Below are 14,698 nucleotides of genomic sequence, written 5' to 3'. Positions count from 1 at the left end.
TGGCTGAATTAGGTGAATGCGTCCCTGGCTGCTCTGTGCTGGGCAAGCACACTGCTGTGTAAACAAACAGTGCGGTTGTCCCACACGTTTCACCAACTCCGATCAGTGAAGGACCACTTCATTGTTTATGGGTGGGGGGGTGCAATGTGTATTAGCCAGCGACCCAGGTGAACCAGGCACTGTCTCATCCAGCGCTGTGATACCTTGTGGCCCTGAGAACAGGCAGAGAGCAGCTTCATAGACCTTTAAAGCAGCCTTGCCTCCTCCCTAGAATGTCCCCTAATCGGGGTGGGGGGGGATCTCGCTGCTGATGGACCCAGCACACCTGAACAGGACTGGAGAGAATTGAGCTGGGGAGGCAGAGTGGAACACGAGAGGTGGTTACTGTGACAACATTGCCCGATCCGCAGGACTGTGGAAAGTATTTAAGGTGGAGGAGATGATATTTCTCAAACTGCACTCCTGATTAGAAATATTAATATATTACTCAATGACTATGTGCTAATCAAATGTATATGTTCAGCTTGAATGTACAGAACCCGAGGATAAAAAAGCATTTTTTGTGCTAAATGTGATCCTGAGTCCTATTAAAAAGACGAAGGGACAGATGGACCCGTGAGAACTGAGCTTTGATCCGATGATTTGCAGTGTGCTGGAAGGGCGTGGCTGGTTTTGAGTTTAACAGGACGCCCGTAAGTCTGAGGCTGCCTGTCAGAAAACAAACTTGCCTCTCACGATCTCAGGATATCCCAAAGCACTAACAAAGTAAGTTTTCATTCTGAAGTGTAGACACAGTTGAAGTGTCGAAATGCAGCGATGAATTTGCGCATAGCAAGATTCCAGTGATGTGTTGGAAAGGGTGTAGAAGAGATTCACCTGGATGTTGCCTGGTTTGGAGAGTATGGACTCTGAAGAAAGATTGAACAACCTTGGATTGTTTTAGAATCATACCTTTGTGTCATTCCCAAACTTACTAATCAAACCAGTTATATTTTCATCTTGATTATTTATACCTACTACAAACAGCAAAGGTCCCAACACTGATCCCTGAGGAACGCTATTTGTCACAGCCCTCCACTCGGAGACACACCCTTCCACTTCTACCCTCTGTCTTCTTTGACCAAGCCAGTTCTATATCCACCTTGTTGGCTCACCTCTGATCCCGTGTGACTTCTGCTCCAGTCTGCAATGAGGGATTGTGTCAAAGACCTTACTGAAGTCCATGTAGACAACATCCACTGCCCTATCTTTAATCATCTTGGTCACTTCCTCAAAAAGCTTGATCAAGTTAATGAGACGTGACCTCCCCTTCACAAAACTATGTTGTCTCTCACTAATATGTCCACTTATTTCCAAGTGGGAATAAATCCCGTCTCGAATCCTCTCCAATAATTTCCCTACCACTGATGTAAGGCTCAACGGCCTGTAATTACCCGGATTATTCTTCCTACCTTTCTAATACAAAGGAACAACATTGGCTATTCTCCAATCCTCTGGGATCTCCCTTATAGTCGTGATGTAGAGATGCCAGTGTTCATGAATCATAGAACCCTACAGTGCAGAAAGAGGCCCTTCGTCCCATCAAGTCTGCACCAACCACAATCCCACCCAGGCCCTACCCCCATATCCCTACATATTATACCCACTAATCCCTCTAACCTACGCATCCCTGGACACTAAGGGGCAATTTCTTAGCTTGGCCAATCAACCTAACCTGCACATCTTTGGACTGTGGGAGGAAACCAGAGTACCCGGAGGAAACCCACGCAGACATGAGGACAATGTGCAAACTGCACACTGACAGTGACCTGAGCCGGGGATCAAACCCAGGACCCTGGAGCTGTGTAGCAGCAGTGCTAACCACTGTGCTACTGTACTGCCCACAGTGTTGGACTGGGGTAAACACAGTAAGAAGTCTCACAATACCAGGTTAAAGTCCAACAGGTTTATTTGGTAGCAAACGCCACTAGCTTTCGGAGCGCTGCTCCTTTGTCAGGTCAGTGGGAGTTCTGTTCACAAACAGGGCATATAAAGACACAGACTCAATTTACAGAATAATGATTGGAATGTGAGAGTTTACAGCTAATCAAGTCTTAAAGGGTTAGAGATGTGTATTGTCTCCAGACAGGACAGTGAGTGAGATTTTGCAACTCCAGGCATGTCATGAGGGTTACAGACAGTGTGACATGAACTTAAGACCCTGGTTGAAGCCGTCCTCATGTGTGCAGAACTTGGCTATCAGTCTCTGCTCAGCGACTCTGCATTGTCATGAAGGCCGCCTTGGAGAACGCTTACCTGAAGATCAGAGGCCGAATGCCAGTGATTGCCGTTGAAGTGTTCCCCAACAGGAAGAGAACAGTCTTGCCTGGTGATTGTCCAGTGGTGTTTATTCATCTGTTGTTGTAGCATCTGCATGGTCTCCCCAGTGTACCTCACCCATTTCCTCTGGCTCCATGCATAGATTCCCTCCCCTGCCCATGAGTGGGCCAACCCTCTCCCTGGCTACCCTCTTGGTGTTTATATATGTATAAAAAGCCTTGGGATTTCTCTTAATCCTGTTGGCCAATGATTTTTTTGTGATCCCTTTTAGCCCTCCTTACTCCTTGCTTAAGTTTCTTTCTACTTTCCTTGTAATTCCACACTTCCTTCGAGTGTTCCCAGCCTCCTAGCCTCGACAAATGCTTCCTTTTTCTCCTTGACTAGGCTCACAATATCTCTTGTTATCCAAGATTCCCAAAACTTGCCATACTTATCCTTCATCTTTACAGGAACGTTCTGGTCCTGAATTCCTATCAACTTACACTTGAAGGCTTCCCTCGTGCCAGATGTTGATTTGCCCTCAAACATCTGCCCCCTTCAGTTCCTGCCTGCCTAATATTGTTGTAATTAGCCTTCCCCCAATTTAACACCTTAACTTGAGGATTACACTTTCCTTTATCCATCAGTACCTTAAAGCTTACTGAATTGTGGTCACTGTTCCTGAACTGCTTCCCTCCTGAAACATCAACCACCTGGCTGGGCTCATTCCACATACCAGTATGGCCCCTCACTAGTTATACTATCTACGTACGGTTTCAAGAAACCCTCCTGGATGGTCCTTACAAACTCTGACCTGTCCATACCCCTAGCACTAAGTGAGTCCCAGTCAGTATAGGGGAAGTTAAAATTTTCCACCACAACAACTCTGTTACTTTTACATCTTGCCAAAATCTGCCTACATATCTGTTCCTCTATCTCCCACTGGCTGTTGGGCGGCCTATAGTAAACACCCAACATTGTGACTACACCCTTCCTGAGCTCTACCCATATTGCCTCACTGTACGAGCCCTCTGAGGAGTCCTCCTGCAGTACAGCTGCGATATTCTCCTCAACCAGCAGTGCAACTCCCCCACCCTTTTTACATCCCCCTCTATCTCGCCTGCAACATCAGTATCTGGAATCTTAAGCTGCCAATCCTGTCCTTCCCTTAACCAAGTCTTTGTAATAGCAACAATATCATAGTTCCTAGTATTAATCCAAACTCTCAGTTCATCTGCCTTACCTGTTACAGTTCTCGCATTGAAACAAATGAGAGAAGATGTAACAGAGGAGATGTCGGGGGTAAGTTTTTCACTCGGAGGATGGTGAGTGAGTGGAATCGGCTGCCGTCGGTGGTGGTAGAGGCGAACTTGCTGGGGTCTTTTAAAAGATTTCTGGATGAGTACATGGGATTTAATGGGATAGGGAGTTATAGATAGGCCTGGGTAGGTATAGATGTGATCGGCGCAACTTGTGGGCCGAAGGGCCTGTTTGTGTTGTAGTGTCCTATGTTAAATGCACTTCTGTCCACCAGACCCACTTTGATTCACAAGCCCACCCTGCTTGCTCGTTCTCTGAGTCTTACTGGCCCTACTCTCTAGTTCCCCTTCAGTTAATTCACCTTTGCTTTGGTTCCCACCCCCTGCCAAACTATTTTAAATCCTGTCATGTGTCAGTCACTAGCATAGGTTGGGAGTGAGAGGGGGGAAAGTTTATAAGAGAGGTAAGAGGCAGGTTTTTCTCACAGAGGGTGGTGAATGCCTGGAACGCTGGAGGAGGTGGTGGAAGTTCAAGAGACATCTGGATGTAGGCAGGGAATAGAGGAATATGGACCACGTAGAGGCAAGAAAATATTAGATTGGGGGTGGGGGGGGCGGTGCATCTGTGTCAGCACAGACTTAGTGGGCCGAAGGGCCTGTTCCATGTTCTTTATCCCATGATCAGCAGTGTGAAAACAACCAAATGATCTCTGTTAGCGATGTCAGCTGTGGGATAAGTATTGATGATGTGGAGATGCCGGTGGGGTAAGCACAGTGAGAAGTCTCACAACACCAGGTTAAAGCCCATTATCTTGTAGATTGAGTTTGTGTCTATGTATGCCCTGTTTGTGAACAGAACTCCCACTTGACGAAGGAGCAGCGCTCCGAAAGCTGGTTGCTCGTGTCACCAAATAAACCTGTTGGACTTTAACCTGGTGTTGTGAGGATAAACATTGACCAGGAGACCCGGCGCGGGGGGGGGAACTCTGCTGCTCTTCAAAGGAACGCCACGGGATCGGTTATATCCGCCTGAGCAGGCAGGCAGGGATCTGGTGTTGGCATCTCACCGAAAGACGATGAAGTCTCTGACAGTGCCGCACTCCCTCAGCACCGTGCAGGAGGCAGGAACTAGATTTTGTGCTCAGGTCCCTGAAGCAGGATTCGAACCCACAAACTGACTGAAAGGAATCGGGGGACGGGGGGGCCGTGGTGGCAGGGAATGGTGTTGAAGCAGAAGACCAGTCCTGATGGTGCTGAATGGTCTAATTCTACTCAGTCCAAGATCGAAGGCGGAAGTAAAACACACAGTGCCATCTGGTGCGACTTTTTATTACAGGAAATAATAACATCATAAAGCAATTGTGTTTCTGATTGGAATCAAGGGAGCTCAGAAAGACCCAGCGTGACAAAACACTGGCCAACTCACACTGCCAACTGATGTGTGGGGTGTGTGTATCTGATTGTGGGGGTGAAAGTGTGAGAAAGTGATGCTGGGCTGTGTGTGTGTGTGATTGTTGGGGGTGTGTGTGAGAGTGATGGTGGGGTGTGTGTGTGTGTGTGTGTGATGTGAGAGTGACAGTGGGGGTGTGAATGTGAGATTGTGGGGTGTGTGCATGAGAGAGTGATGGTGGGGGGGTTGAGTATGAGATAATGGAGCATGTGAGAGTGATGGTGGGGTGTGTAAGAATTGTTGGGCAGGATCCTGATATTTCTTTATTCAGTGTTAGAAAAGTGTAAACATGACTGCCAGGAAGTATTGTCAGCAGATTGTGTACATATTTTGATTTGATTTATTATCGTCACATGTATTGACATACAGTGAAAAGTATTGTTTCTTGCACACTATAAAGCCAAACATACTGTTCATAGAGAAGAAAACAAGAGGGTCCAGAATGTAGTGTTACAGTCATAGCTAGGGTGTAGAGAAAGATCAATTTAATGCAAGGAAGTCCATTCAGAAGTCACAGTAACTAGTCTCACAACACCAAGTCAAAGTCTCATGGGTTTCTTTGGTAGCACGAGCTTTTGGAGCACTGCTTCTTCATCAGGTGGACTTTAACCTGGTGTGAGACTTCTTATTGCGCTTTTCCCAGTCCAACACTGACAACTCCACATCATTCAAAAGTCTGACAGCAGCAGGGAAGAAGCTGTTTTTGAGTCGGTCGGTACGTGACCTCAGACTTTTATATCTTCCCGATGGAAGAGGGTGGAAGCGAGAATGTCCGGGGTGTGTGGGGTCCTTAATTATGCTGGCTGCTTTGCCAAGGCAGTGGGAAGTGTAAACAGAGTCAATAGATGGGAGGTTTGCGTGATGGATTGGGCTACAGTCACAACGTTTTGTAGATCTTTTGTGAAATCGCAGCTACTATTGTTACCGAAATAAATGACCCAAAGGAGCTTGGGTGGGTGGGTGGGTGGGTGATAAGACGGAGCAGAAGATTGAGGGAGATGACCAATTACTTGGTCAGTGAGGTGGGTTTGAGGCTGGACAATCTGCCTTGGAGGAGAGGAAGGGAATTTACTGAGTGGAGCTTCCCCCAACAACTGAAGGTACAGTCTCCAGGGCCGAGGTGAATCAGAGAGGTGGGTCAGTCCAGAATAGAGAGCTGGCAGTGACTAAACCGGGGGGGGGGGGGGGGGGGTCGGAATATTGAAATTTAGCAAAGGATGCTGGTTCGGACAAAGACTTTGGAGGAGGAGTTCAAATTCTGAGGGGTTTGACCTGGGCTACGATACTCAATAGAGGGAATATTTTGGAAATTGGTGTGAAGGATGGACATGACTTGATGTGTGTTTGGGCTCAGGACAGCAGCTGAATGAGCTGATATTTACAGAGAGTGGAAGGTTGTCCAGGGCAGCATTGGAATTGTAGAGTCGAGAGACAAGAATGGTGTGGATGTGGGTCACAGCGGGGGGGGCGACAGAAATGGGTAATGACTGGGGACTCCATCACAGATGTGGAAGAGGGAGGTGGGGTGGGGGGGGGAGGGAGGGAGGGGAGGGGGGGGGGGAGGGGAGGGGAGGGGAGGGGAGGTGGGGGGGGAGGGGAGGGGAGGGGAGGGGAGGTGGGGGGGGAGGGGGGGAGGGGAGGGGAGGGGAGGTGGAGGGGGGGGGGGGAGGGGAGGGGAGGTGTGGGGGGGGGGGAGGGGAGGTGGGGGGCGGGGAGGGGAGGTGGGGGGTGGGGGGGGGTGGGGGGGTTGGTAGGGATTAGTGCCCAGACTCTGCAGAGTGGAAGGAAGGGCAGTTGGTCAGTAGAGTTCCAGGATCCAGGCTGTGCAGCCCAAGAGGAGCAGGTTTGTGAATGCTGAGCATTGGCAGTGAGTGGCGATGATTAAGGAGCGGGTGGGGGATTCACCCTGAAGGTACTGGTCCACTCTGGGCTGGCGGTCAGATGGCCAAGCAGTGTGTGTCTATTGAACTTGGAGTGCTTCACTGCCAAGTGTCCCCTGGTTGCGTGCACGCGTTCCTCTGGGCAAACGGACCGTTGGCTAGGGATCAGGGGCTGGCATGCTGGAGGTTACTATTCTGAGCAGCAACCCAGGAGTTCTTGAGGTCAATCTTGGAGCCACCACCCCCAATCCCCCCCCAAGACAAAAATCAGCTAACTTGGTATAGAGGGAGAGGAGACTGGGATTGAACCAGACAGGTGCCTAATAAACCCAGGGGTTGCCAACCCACTAAACCTAACGCTGCCAACCACATCACTCACACACTCCCTCTACCCAACAGCCACTCAACATGTGTCTAACTTCTCACGAGTATTGGGAACCTAGTAATCCCCAGCTCCAATATTTTCATATCTCATTACACATTTCCCAAGAGAATTTAAATATTAGTTTATTAAAAAATAATAATGTGGTTGTGATATTACTCCCGGGTTCGGTTTTGTAGCCACACCTTGGAGGTGAATTCCTGGAAAGTCCAGGAGATTTGATAACCCCCGAAACACATCAGCTCTAATCTGTGTCAGCTGGGGGGAGGGGGGTGGGTGGGGGGGCGTTTTTGGGGGGAGAGGGGGTTGGGGGGGGGGTTGTTGGGGGGAGAGGGGGTGGGGGGAGGCAGCTGACTCGGGGAGTCCTTGCAGCGATGTCGCCTGTTCCCGAGCGAAGGGTGACAGTGGGTCGAGAGGTCCCCGAGTGTCGGGTGGCAAAACACGACTGTCTTCAGGGTCCGGTGAGGAGCCGTCGCTGGAGTGCGTGAGTCTGTATGTTCAATTGCCCAGGTGAAAGGGAAATCTGATCCACTGGGTGCTAATCGGCTGGAAACAAAACAAATAGGAATCAACAAGGTTCTGATCGATAAATATAGAAGATATATTTCAGCTTGTCTAGGGAATCAGTCTATTGTACCATTAATATCAGATAGGCACTCATAAATACAGCAGATAATTCAGGAGAAACCTCTTTACCCAGAGAGTGGGGACTTGGGTGTGATTGGGTGTGGCATCAAACCACACTGGCAAAACTGACGTCTGAGAAAATAGAATCTGGGGGAAAATCGACTGGGGTCACGTCCAAGGAAGATGGTCAGGTTCAATCATCTCAGTCCCAGGACGTTGCTGCAGGGGGTGTGTGTTCAAGAACAAATCCTCTTCAGCTGCTTCATCAATAACCCTCCTTGTGTCATAAGGTCAGAAATGGGGATGTTCGCCGATGACTGCACAATGTTCAGCACCATTCACCGCTCCTCAGATACTGAGGCAGTTCGTGTCCAAATGCAACAAGATCTGGACAATATCCCAGGCTTGGGCTGATTCAGTTAGGGTAAGGCCATCGAATGGGGAAATGGTTAGATTCTCTCTTGTCGGTGACAGTCATCGCCTAGTATTTGTGTGGCAAGTAACATTCACACGACACGATGCCAGGCAATGACCATCACCAGGAGCAGAGAATCTAACCATTGCCCCTTCGACATTCTGTGGCCTTATCATCACTGAATCTCACTATCAACAAACAAAGAACAGCACAGCATAGGAAACAGGCCCTTCAGCCCAACGAGCCCATGCCACCCATTTTAACACTCAGTGAGTGCCTCATTCCAATCCTTCTCCTACCTACGCCTTTTGTCTACGCCTCTTGGACTCCACAATAAAGGGATGCAAATTTAGAGAATTATATGTGCGCCAGATTAAGGGAGGGTCTAATTTAGAGACAATTTGTTAACACCAATCAGCTTAAAAGCACGTTTTTGGGGTGTGGGAGGAAACCGGAGCACCCGGAGAAAACCCACGCAAGCACGGGGAGAATGTGCAAACTCCCACAGACACCGACCCAAGTCAGAGGTCCGACCCGGGTCCCTGTAACTGCACAGCAAACAGTGATAGTCACTGAGCTGTCGTGTCGCCCGTCAGTTGGTCCAGTTTAAGCGTACACTAATAACGTGAAGCACTAGACAACTCTCGAAGCAACATCCAAGAGCAGGCCTCGTACGACCCACAGTGTGTATGCCTCTTGTTGGCCAACAAGGCGGACTGATTGGACATCTTGGGGGAGTTACCATTGACTAGAAACTGAACTGGACCCAGCCATATAAATATTGTGGCTACCAGAGCAGGTCAGAGGCTGGGAATCCTGCAGTGAGTAACTCACCAAAGCCTGTCCACCATCTGCAAAGCACAAGTCAGGAGTGTGATGGATGGCTGCAGTTCAACAAAACTCAAGAAGCTCAACTCCATCCATGGCAAAGCAGCCCACTTGATAGCATCTCATCCATCACCGTCAGCACTTCCTTCCTCTATCACTGATGCAGTGGCAGCCATGCTGTGGATCATCAGCTATGAGGTGCTCACCAGTAAGTGACACAGAAGGCACGGAGTTGTTGGGGGTGTGGAATAGACTGCCTGCTGTGATAGTGGAGTTGGACACTTTAGGAACTTTCAAACAGTTATTGGATAGGCACACGGAGCACTCCAGAATTATAGGCCGTGGGAAAGCTTGATCTTGGGATTGGACATAGCTCGGCACAACATTGAGGGCCGAAGGGCCTGTACTGTGCTGTAATGTTCTATGTGCACCATCTACAGGATGCACTGCAGCAACTCACCAAGGCTCCTTCCAAACCTCGAACCTCGACCATCTCGAAGGATAAGGGCAGCAGGCACCAGGGAACACCGCCACCTGGAGGTTCCCCTCCGAGTCACTCACCATCCTGACTTGGAAATATATCGGCCGTTCCTTCACCGTCGCTGGGTCAAAATCCTGGAACTCCTTCCCTAACAGCACTGTGGGTGTACCTACATTACATGGCCTGCAGCGGCTCAAGAAGGCAGCTCACCACCACCTCCTTAAGGGGCAATTCTCAAGGGATGGGCAACAACTGTTGCCCTGGCCAGCGACACCCACATCCCGTGAATGAATAAAAATATTCGACGCCAAGGAGTGACGGAGGTGAGGAGCAGCGATACGTTAAAAGGAAACTTGACAAACAGGGGTGGGGGGGGGGGAATAAAAAGATTTATTAATAGGGTGAGTGAAAGTAGGAGGGACATAAAGGCTGGGATAGACCAGATGGGCCAAACATCATGTAAATAGTTGTGTAGATGTTTAGAGAAAGCAATCAGAGCTAGATGGTACAGGGATAACAGCCAGTGATAGAAAGGAGGATCACTGAACATGTTCACTCTTACAGAGAGAGGGCTATCGAGGCCTCACTGCACTGGCAGAGAGACTTTGCTATAAAACACTGTCAGGCAGCTCGGAATTACACAGTGAACATAAACAGGAACTACTTCAGGCCAATTTACTGCTCTGAATTCAGCTAGAATTTCAGTGAGGACATTCAAAGCTCACTGCTGACACCCTGTGGGAGCACTTGGGCATTGCAGGAATACCCAAACCAGTCATAATATGGAGTTAAACACACCCAGTAATAAACTTAATTCACCTGAAAGATCCATAATTATCAGTAACTTACACCTTTTATATTAACTATTGCAGATCAGTCTATTCATTCTCTCAGGGAGATATCTGTATCCTGATTGGTCTCCCTCTAAGGGAGACATCTGCACACTGACTGGTGTCTCTCAATCTTCTCAGAGAGATATCTGTACACTGACTGGTATCTCTCAGTCCCCTCTCTCTCAGAGAGATATCTGTACACTGACTGGTATCTCTCAATCCCCTCTCTCTCAGGGAGATATCTGTACACTGACTGGTATCTCTCAGTCCCCTCTCTCTCAGAGAGATATCTGTACACTGACTGGTATCTCTCAGTCCCCTCTCTCTCAGGGAGATATCTGTACACTGACTGGTATCTCTCAGTCCCCTCTCTCTCAGAGGGATATCTGTACACTGACTGGTATCTCTCAGTCCCCTCTCTCTCAGGGAGATATCTGTACACTGACTGGTATCTCTCAGTCCCCTCTCTCTCAGGGAGATATCTGTACACTGACTGGTATCTCTCAGTCCTCCCTCTGTCAGGGAGATATCTGTACACTGACTGGTGTCTCTCAGTCCCCTCTCTCTCTCTCAGGGAGATATCTGTACACTGACTGGTGTCTCTCAGTCCCCTCTCTCTCTCTCTCTCAGGGAGATATCTGTACACTGACTGGTGTCTCTCAATCCCCTCTCTCTCAGAGAGATATCTGTACACTGACTGGTATCTCTCAATCCCCTCTCTCTCAGGGAGATATCTGTACACTGACTGGTATCTCTCAATCCCCTCTCTCTCAGAGAGATATCTGTACACTGACTGGTATCTCTCAACCCCCTCTCTCTCAGGGAGATATCTGTACACTGACTGGTGTCTCTCAGTCCCCTCTCTCTCAGAGAGATATCTGTACACTGACTGGTATCTCTCAGTCCTACCTCTGTCAGGGAGATATCCGTACACTGACTGGTATCTCTCAGTCCTCCTTGTCAGGGAGATATCTGTACACTGACTGGTGTCTCTCAATCCCCTCTCTCTCAGGGAGATATCTGTACACTGACTGGTATCTCTCAGTCCTCCCTGTCAGGGAGATATCTGTACATTGACTGGTATCTCTCAATCCCCTCTCTCTCAGGGAGATATCTGAACACTGACTGGTGTCTCTCAGTCCCCCTCTGTCAGGGAGGTATCTATACAGTGCTTTACCAATGTGCATCACTGTACTATAGGTGGCCAGGCCTCCACTTACTATGTCCTCAGTTCTGGAATTCTCTCCCTAACTCTCTCAGCTTCTCCTTGCTGTTTTAACACATTACAATGAGCAAGAACATTTTGTTTGGTTATCTCCTCTGAAGGACCTCGGCATCTGTTTCTGGTGTTCTATACATGGACATTCTTGCCCGTGTGACGCTGTATTGTTCTGTGAAGCTTTACCTTTGACCGTGAGCTGGGCGCTGGTGCGTGCCTTTCCTGCCATGAACTTCACCACCCCACTCATGCTGGGGGAGGTTCTGCTGAGGATCAGCCTCTGGATTGTGCCCTTGTTCTCCATGAGGACTCCCTTCCCGTGCTGGAGGAGTTGTCCATTGAGACTCCACTGGGGGGTCTGATCACAGGAACTGACACCTCACACTCCAGCTGGATGCCCTGAGGAGCCGTCACCTCCACATCCTCCAGATCCTTCACCATCAGAATGGCCTGCTCTGGAACAACATGTCAGAGAATTTCTCACTCCAATGGAACCAAGCTCTTCCTCCGTATCCCTGTTCTTCCATTCTCTTCCTGTCACTCCTTTATTTCTCTCTCTCTCTCTCACACTGTCTCTCTCTATTTCTCCCTCTCTACCTCTCTCTCTCCCTATTTTTCTCTCTCTCTATTTCTCTCTCTCTAGCTCTCTCTCTCTCTATTTCTCTCTCTACCTCTCTTTATCTTTCTCTCTCTCTATCTCTCTCTCTATTTCTCTCTCTACCTCTCTTTATCATTCTCTCTCTCTCTATATCTCTCTCTCTCTATTTCTCTCTCCATTTCAATCTCTCTCTCCATTCCTGGATCTCCCTATTTCCCTTTCCGGGTCTGATTCTCTGGGTGGGATTTTACAGCCTCACTTGAACAAGACTGGAAATTCCTGCCTGAGGACAAGACCTTTCCGTTCTCCGCCGCTCGCTCGCTCCGATTCCGTGGCGAGTGGGGTGGTGGAATTCCAGTTTCTCTTTCTCTCTCTCTTTGTATCTCACCATTTTTCTTTCTATTTTTCTCTCTCTCTCTTGCTTCATAGAATCCCTACAGTGCAGAAGGAGGCCATTTGGCCCATCGAATCTGCACTAACCACCCAGACCCTAACCCCATAACATACGAACATAAGAAATAGGAGCAGGAGTAGGCCATCCAGCCCTTCGAGCCTGCCCTGCCATTCAATAAGATCATGGCTGATCTGTCGTGGCTCAGTTCCACTTTCCTGCCCTCTCCCCATAACCCTTAATCCCCTCTCTTATCAAAAACCCATCAACCCGCGTCTTAAATATATTTAGCGAGGCAGCCTCCACCACTTCAACGGGCAGAGAATTCCAGAGATTCACCACCCTTTGAGTGAAGAAGTTCCTCCTCAACTCCGTTCTAAACTGCTCCCCCATTATCTTGAGGCTGTGCCCCCTAGTCCTACTGTCTATTTTGAGCGGGAAGAGTCTCTCCACCTCTATCCTATCCATCCCATTCATCATCTTATACGTCTCAATGAGATCTCCCCTCATTCTTCTAAACTCTAACAAGTACAAGCCTAGTTTATTCAGCCTCTCCTCATAGCTCAACCCCCTCAACTCCGGTATCAGCCTAGTAAACCTCCTCTGCACTCCCTCCAAGGCCAAAATATCCTTGCGTAAGTGCGGCAACCAAAACTGCACACAGTACTCCAGCTGCGGCCTCACCAATGCCCTATACAGCTGCAGCAAGACCTCCCTACTTTTATATTCAATCCCCCTCGCTATGAAGGCCAGCATCCCATTCGCCTTCCTGACCACCTGCTGCACCTGCAGGCTGGGTTTTTGCGACTCATGCACAAGGACCCCGAGGTCCCTCTGCACCGTCGCCTGCTGCAGTTTTTCGCCACGTAAGTAATAGTCCTTCCTACCATTATTCCTACCAAAGTGGACCACCTCGCACTTGCCAACATTAAATTCCATTTGCCAGTTCCTGGCCCATTCGCCCAGCCTATCTAGATCCTTCTGCAGACTCTCCACACCCTCCGCACAATCTGCCGTTCCCCCAATCTTGGTGTCATCAGCAAATTTCGACACCCTACACTCGGTTCCCTCCTCCAGGTCATCCCCACACATTTTATCCTAGTGAGACCCCCTGACACTGAGGGACAATTTAGCCTGGCCAATCCACCTAACCCGCTCATCTCTCTCTCTCTCACTCGCTATTTCTCCCTCTCTCTCTCTGTTGTTGATACTTCCTTCCCATTGTACATGTGGAACAGGAGGAGACCATTCAGCCCCTCCAGCCCCTCCTTGCCCATTCAATCAGGCAATGGCTGATTTGTATTTTAACTCCAGCTAATCCACAAACCTTAATCCCCTTCCCAGTAAATATCCATCAATCTCAGCTTGAAGTTCTCAGCGAGACTCCAGCCTCAATGGTGCACCTGAGGGAGAAGGTTCCGGATTTCCTCAGGAACCGTTTCCTGACACCACCGCCCCCCCCCCCCCCACCCCGACGGGCCTGGCCCCAGGGGACATCGGGACCCCTGACTGTCTGACGTACCTTCGACTAGGACCCTGGCGGACGAGCTGTCATCGAAGGCGTCACAAGTGTAGGTGTCCTCATCCTCGAAGTTGACATCATGGATGACCAGTTGGCGGTAACAGTCCTCGCTGCAGATCTCGTACTTGTCCGTGGAATGGAGCTCCCCTTCACCCCGGAACCAGCGCACCCTGGCCCGTGGATTGGAGACCTTACACTCCAGGATCACCTTGTGTTTCTCCAGTGCTGTCTTGTCCCGTAAAGGCTTCACAATCTTGATTGGCAGCTCTGGGGGAGAAGAAGATATGTGCGGAACATCAGAGGAACACATCAACCTCAGGAGATTCCCTGCTCTTTCTCTCTCTCTCTCTCTCTTTCACTCTCTCTCTCTCTCTCTCACTCTCTCTCTCTCTCGCTCTCTCCCTCTCTCTCTCTCGCTCTCTCCCTCTCGCTCTCTCTCTCCCTCTCTCTCCCTCCCTCTCTGACTCTCTTGCTCTCTCCCTCTCTCTCTCACTCTCTCCCTCTCTCTTTCCCTC

The 14,698-nt window shown here is 49.3% G+C and overlaps 1 protein-coding gene across 1 annotated transcript in view; it reads right to left on the bottom strand.

The window, feature by feature from the left end:
• Nucleotides 1-7,807: 7,807 nt before the first annotated feature.
• Nucleotides 7,808-14,698, bottom strand: part of obsl1a (obscurin like cytoskeletal adaptor 1a) — an 80,822-nt gene continuing 73,931 nt past the window's right edge. Inside the window, 4 exon segments of the mRNA XM_080199289.1 lie at nt 7,808-7,815; nt 11,859-12,023; nt 12,026-12,127; nt 14,184-14,450. Coding sequence (XP_080055415.1) covers nt 7,808-7,815; nt 11,859-12,023; nt 12,026-12,127; nt 14,184-14,450 — 542 coding nt within the window.

The sequence above is a fragment of the Carcharhinus amblyrhynchos genome, chromosome 11 (genome assembly GCF_965287045.1).
Source record: "Carcharhinus amblyrhynchos chromosome 11, sCarAmb.v2.hapA, whole genome shotgun sequence".
Taxonomy (NCBI): domain Eukaryota; kingdom Metazoa; phylum Chordata; class Chondrichthyes; order Carcharhiniformes; family Carcharhinidae; genus Carcharhinus; species Carcharhinus amblyrhynchos.
This window is presented reverse-complemented; position numbering and strand designations above follow the sequence as displayed.